General features: G+C 41.1%; 1 protein-coding gene across 1 annotated transcript; it reads left to right on the top strand.

The window, feature by feature from the left end:
- Positions 1-366: 366 nt before the first annotated feature.
- On the top strand, positions 367-6,026 carry LOC104226236 (isocitrate dehydrogenase [NADP]-like). The gene is made up of 16 exons (XM_070156938.1): positions 367-446; positions 558-630; positions 3,005-3,114; positions 3,264-3,301; positions 3,426-3,503; positions 3,603-3,656; positions 3,759-3,860; positions 3,972-4,063; positions 4,162-4,265; positions 4,395-4,463; positions 4,548-4,663; positions 5,096-5,130; positions 5,250-5,392; positions 5,513-5,635; positions 5,727-5,818; positions 5,946-6,026. Exons 1-15 carry the CDS (start codon positions 367-369, stop codon positions 5,806-5,808), a joined length of 1,299 nt encoding a protein of 432 aa, XP_070013039.1. The 3' UTR covers positions 5,809-5,818; positions 5,946-6,026.
- Positions 6,027-6,292: the final 266 nt, after the last annotated feature.

The following is a 6,292-nucleotide window of genomic DNA, read 5'->3' as shown; positions in this document are numbered from 1 at the left end:
TCAGGGCCATATACAGTTTATTGTGATGCATCTTATATTGGACTTGCTGCGGTGTTGATGCAGGATGGCAAGGTCATTGCTTATGCTTCACGTCAATTGAAGATTCATAAGAAGAATTATCCAGTTCATGATTTGGAGTTAGCAGCCATTGTCCACGTGTTGAAGATTTGGAGGCATTATTTGTATGGCATGTCATGTGAGGTATTCACGGATCATAAGAGTCTACAATATTTGTTCATGCAAAAGGAACTAAATTTTAGGCAGAGGAGGTGGTTGGAACTATTGAAAGACTATGATATCACCATCCTATATCATTTGGGAAAGGCCAATGTGGTGGCCGATGATTTGAGTAGAAAGTCAGCCAGCATGGGCAGTCTTGTGTATATTCTGGTTGGTGAGAGACCGCTTGCCTTAGATGTTCAGGCTTTGGCCAATCAGTTCGTGAGGTTGGATGTTTCCGAGCCCAGCTGTGTGTTAGCTTGCATAGTCGCTCGTTCTTCATTATTTGAGCGTATCTGAGATCAGAAGTATGATGATCCTTATTTGTGTATTCTTAGGGACACAGTGCAGCACGGAGGTGCCAAGCAGGTTACAGTTGGAGATAATGGAGTTTTGAGGCTGCAGGGTCGAGTTTGTGTGCCTAATGTGGATGAGATTTGAGAGATGATTCTAGAGGAGGCCCATAGCTCTCGGTACTCTATTCATCCGAGCCCCGCTAAGATGTTTTGTGGCATCATTATTGGTAGAGGAGGATGAAGAAAGATATTATTTGCATATGTGGCTCGATGTTTGAATTGTCAGCAGGTAAAGTACGAGATTTAGAGACCTGGTGGTTTGTTTTAGAAGATCGAGATTCCTGAGTGGAAGTGGGAATGGATCACTATGGATTTCGTTGTTGGGCTTCCACAGACTCGGAAGAAGTTCGACGTAGTGTGGGTTATTATTGATAAGCTGACCAAGTCAGCGCATTTCATTCCGGTGGCAGTCTTCTATTCTTCTGAGCGGTTGGCGGAGATCTATATCCGGGAGATTGTTCGACTTCATGGTGTGCTCGTGTCTATCATTTCTGACCGAGGTACACAGTTTACCTCATGTTTCTGGAGGGCAGTTCAACAAGAGTTGGGCACACGGGTCGAGTTGAGCACAACATCTCATCCTCAGACGGACGGGCAGTCCGAGCGTACTATTCAGATTTTGGAGGATATGCTCCGAGCTTATGTTATGGACTTTGGAGGTTCATGGGATCAGTTCTTTCCTTTACCAGAGTTTGCCTACAACAACAACTACCAGTCGAGCATCCAGATGGCTCCTTATGAAGCTTTATATGGTAGGCGATGTCGGTCGCCGGTTGGATGGTTTGAGCCGGGAGAGGCTCGGTTGTTGGGTATAGATCTAGTACAGGAGGCCTTGGACAAGGTCAAGATCATTCAGGATAGGATTTGTACAACTCAATCTAGGCAAAAGAGTTATGTCGACCATAAGGTTCGTGATGTGACATTCATGGTCGGCGAGCGGGTGTTGCTTCGAGTGTTGCCTATGAAGGGTGTGATGAGATTTGGGAAGAGGGGCAATCTTAGTCATAGGTTCATTGGTCCTTTTGAGATTCTTGATCGAGTGGGAAAGGTGGCTTACAGACTTGCGTTGCCGCCAAGTTTATCAGCCGTGCGCCCAGTGTTTCATGTGTCCATGATTCGGAAATATCACGACGATCCATCCCACGTGTTAGACTTCAGCACTGTCCAGTTGGACAAGAACTTGTCCTATGAGAAGGAGCTGGTAGCTATTCTAGATCGGCAGGTTCGTCAGTTGAGATCGAAGAGTTTCACTTTTGTTCGTGTTCACTAGAGAGGTCAGCCTGTTGAGGCAGCGACCTGAGAGTCCGAGTCCGATATGTGGAGCCGATATCCCCATCTTTTCTCCGACTCAGGTACTTCCTTCTTATGTCCGTTCGAGGACGAACGATTGTTTTAGAGGTGGAGAATGTGCTGACCCTTTGGGTCATCACTTGGGTTGGAAATAAATTCTGTGTCCCGAGGCCTTAAAACCTCCCTTTTATCTTATCGCGATATGCGCGCGCAGTTCGGGCGTGAACCCCAAAAGCTATTATGTGAAAACAATCTGTGAAAAATGATAGGTTTTGCTTATAAAATTGAATAAAGTTGACTTCAGTAAATATTTTGGGTAAATAGACACGGACCCATAATTTGACGGTCCCGGAGGGTCCATAGGAAAATATGAGACTTGGGAGTATGCCCGGAATCAAATTCCGAGGTCCCAAGCCCGAGAAATGAATTTTTTTGAAAAAAATTGTTTAACTGAAATTTTAAGAGTTTTTGGAAATTCGAATGTGTAAAATTTTGATGGTATCGGGCCCGTATTTTTGGTTCTGGAGCCCGGTATAGGTCTTTTATGGTATTTAAGCTGAGCCTGTAAAATTTGGTAAGAAACGGACTTGAAATGATCTGAATCGGACCCTCGGTTGTTAAAAAATGGAACTTAAGAGTTCATGAGGTTATTCTTTGATTTTGATGCTAAATTCGTTGTTAAAGGTGTTAATTTGGCGATTTGATCACACAAGTAAGCCCATATGATATTTTTGAGTTAGTATGCATATTTGGTATGGAGCCCCGAGGGCTCGAGAGAATTTCGGAAAGGTTTTGGGATGTTTTTACACTTAGGAAAAAGTTGCAGGTTCAGAGAAGTTGCAGGTCTCTGAAGCCAGGTCTCGCGGTCCGCGGTGGAACCTTCGCGGCCGCGGTGGGGACTTCGCGACTGCGGTGGGATTTATGCGGTCCGCGGTGAGCAAGGCCAAGCCTTCGCGGCCGTGCTCGATTTCTTGCAGTCCGCGGTGGAGTTCCGCGGCCGCAACCCCTTTTATGCGGTCTGCGGTGAGGGTCTAAGAGGAGTATATTTGGCTTGTTTCTACACAGTATCATTTCTTATTTTTATACTCCTAATAAAATTGAAAGGATGCTCATAGATAAACTCTCTTTGTGCGCTTTAGCTTATCTTACCCTTTCTGGAGCTGGATATAAAGTACTTTGACCTTGGCCTTCCCCACCGTGATGCCACAGATGATAAGGTTACAATTGAAAGTGCTGAAGCTACTTTGAAGTATGTTTTGTTATTCATCATTATTTATTACTGACCACCGATTCTCATTCTATATGCCTTCCCATTTTAGTTGAAGTAGGTTCACCACTCACTATTTTCTGCCTTCTTCAAGTATCTTAGTGTCTGATTATTATATGGTTTAATTGCAGGTACAATGTTGCAATTAAATGTGCAACCATTACTCCAGGTGCTTATTATAGCGTCCAATTGGATGCTTTTCATTCTTTCTACTTCACTCATAATATTGACGCCAATCAGCTATTTTTAAAAACTATAACTAGAATATCGCTTCATGTACTGCTGCTTTGCAGATGAAGCACGCATGAAGGAGTTCGACTTGAAATATATGTGGAGGAGCCCAAATGGAACAATTAGGAACATTCTAAATGGTGATTGTGGATTTCTTTATTTATTATTTTCTTGCACATGGTATCTCCAAACATATGAGTTACTTGAAAATATCATATGGAGATTGGCATTTACTGCAGGCACGGTCTTTAGAGAGCCAATTCTCTGCAAAAATATACCCCGACTTGTCCCTGGTATCTTTAGTTTCTTATACTTACTGCTTTCAATCCTTTTTGAGTTCATTTGAACATAAGACATTAAACAATCTGGCTGGTTTTATCCATCTTTTCTATAAGGTTGGTCTAAACCGATATGCATTGGTAGACATGCTTTTGGAGATCAATATCGAGCAACTGATACAGTTATTCAAGGAGCTGGAAAACTCAAACTAGTTTTCGGTAAAGTTATTCCTTTAATTATTCTTTACCTATTTGATCTTAATGCTAAATGTTAGAAGTTTTTATAACCTATTTAGAAAATGTATGCTCAGACGTATTCCCTTTCTGCAGTACCGGAAGGGAAGGATGAGAAGACCGAGTTAGAAGTTTATAACGTTACGGGTGCTGGTGGAGTAGCTCTATCCATGTATAACACAGACGAGGTTTGTTTTTAAAAGTGTTTGATTTGTTATCAAAATTGACATATAAATTCATAGACTTATATGCATCATTTTGATATCACTTTGTTGATGTCATGCAGTCCATTCACTCATTTGCTGAAGCTTCAATGAACATGGCATTACAAAAGAAATGGCCTCTCTATCTTAGTACAAAGAATACCATCCTTAAGAAGTATGATGAGAGGTACGCAGCCCGGGTGTTGGTCCACTTTCATTTTCTTTTATCATTGCGTATCATTTATGGACTAGGATGGCACCTTATTCCGTTTTTTATGTTTCTTTTGACATCTGCTTGTTCTCTACTCTTCTGAAGGTTCAAGGACATATTTCAAGAGGTTTATGAAGCAAATTGGAAGTCAAAGTTTGAGGAAGCAGGAATCTGGTTAGCATTCAGTTTTGAATTTGTGAAACTGTTCGTATTATTTCCTGCACAAAACATTGACAGTTTAATGCTTCGAGTTTGTAGGTATGAACACCGTCTTATAGATGATATGGTTGCTTATGCTTTAAAAAGTGAAGGTGGTTATGTATGGGCTTGCAAGAACTATGATGGTCATGTACAGAGTGATTTTCTAGCGCAAGGTATGTTGGCACATTTGAAGAGGAGTCGTTTTAGGGTAGTAAACAAGAGGGGAGTGTAGTATTGTTCCTGTCATAAATAAGTGATGGAGAAGGGGATGTAAAAGTGGAAGGATAGTGCCCTTCCGCATCAATTGTTTCCAATCTCCCTAAAAGATGGGAACTGCAAGGTTTTTTTAAATTCCTTCTTGGTTGTGTCAAATGCTTGAGGGAAAGAATACTTCACCTGATAGAGTAGGTCAGCAAGTTCCCATTTACTTCCTTTCCATTAAAGATAATACTGATTTTGTTGTTCAAAAGATCTGCGTAAATGTAGCATTGAAGTAATAATATGAAAAACTGAATACAAAAGGGTGCTGAACAAAATATTCCTGTTTCTCTCCCTACATTTCTGCTCCTAAGCTTATAACTGTTCCTCCTTTTTTCTTGGAACAGGGTTTGGATCCCTTGGGTTGATGACATCTGTTCTGGTAGGTTGTCAGGCCAAAAGTATTGCTATACTTTATCAGGCTCTTTAGATCAATTTAAATTTTACTGGAGATATGATAACTTAGTTTGGATTGTGAAAAGGTTCGTTTATTTGAGTCAGATATGTCCTGATGGAAAGACCATAGAGGCTGAAGCAGCCCATGGAACTGTTACACGCCACTATAGGGTTCATCAGAAAGGAGGCGAAACCAGCACAAACAGCATTGCCTCAATCTTGCCTTGGACGCGTGGACTTGCACACAGGTAGGAGATTGTGATTTTTGACTTGCTGAACTTGATACTTGGACCTGTTCATTTGTTGGCTTGTTCGAGTCCACTTGATTGGTTATTGAACATTGAACAAAAATAATATCTTGTTATCAGGGGAAAGTTGGACAATAATGAAAAGCTCTTAGATTTCACTGAGAAACTAGAAGCGGCATGTGTTGGTGCAGTGGAATCTGGAAAGATGACGAAAGATCTAGCACTTATCATCCACGGATCCAAGTCTACCTCTTGTCTTTTGTTTATATTTCTTTCTTTAAGCTTTTATCTAGGAGTTGCTATTCTCATATTTTGCTCTTCAAAAAACTTATAGGCTCTCTAGAGATCATTACCTAAGCACAGAAGAGTTCATTGATGCGGTGGTTGACGAGCTCAAATCACGACTTCAAAGCTAATGTATAAAATGTGAGAGCATATTGTACTGGTTTGTGTCATGTTCACAGCATCTACGTGCCTTTTATTTTACTTATCATTGAGATTGCTAACATGTTTTGGTAAATCGCTTAGACGCTTCTTCTACTTTTGTTGGTAGATTTGGATGGAAAGGAGCAATTTTCTGGCAGATTTGAGGATGTTGAGAGAGAAATAAAGGGCTAGGGGCTGAGAACTAAATGTCCAGAGGTTTATTTACTGGGTTAGGGGATTCTACAGTCCTGGCATTATGTTAGAATCATGAATCTGAATTTTCACTGCTAAGTTTGCTGCTTACTTGGCTTAGGGTTACGTCAATTTGCTTTGGTCCTCTGTTTATTTTTCTTACTGTGTCTCTTTTGCTTCTAACAGTTCACTTTGGCTCGTGGGGTCACTGAATTCTTACGGTCATTACAAAGTGGTTTTTATTTACTGTTTTGGCAGTTGGCCTAAACTACTAGATATAAG

This window comes from Nicotiana sylvestris, chromosome 9, assembly GCF_000393655.2.
Source record: "Nicotiana sylvestris chromosome 9, ASM39365v2, whole genome shotgun sequence".
NCBI lineage: Eukaryota > Viridiplantae > Streptophyta > Magnoliopsida > Solanales > Solanaceae > Nicotiana > Nicotiana sylvestris.
This window is presented reverse-complemented; position numbering and strand designations above follow the sequence as displayed.

What these genes read in the sequence shown, in the direction of transcription:
- LOC104226236 (XM_070156938.1), top strand. Translation starts at nt 367, where the DNA reads ATGGGCAGTCTTGTGTATATTCTGGTTGGTGAGAGACCGCTTGCCTTA. An exon ending in TTGGCCAATCAGTTCGTGAG is followed by an intron (nt 447 to 557) that starts GTTGGATGTTTC and finishes GTGTATTCTTAG; the next exon opens with GGACACAGTGCAGCACGGAG. An exon ending in AAAACTCAAACTAGTTTTCG is followed by an intron (nt 3,861 to 3,971) that starts GTAAAGTTATTC and finishes CCCTTTCTGCAG; the next exon opens with TACCGGAAGGGAAGGATGAG.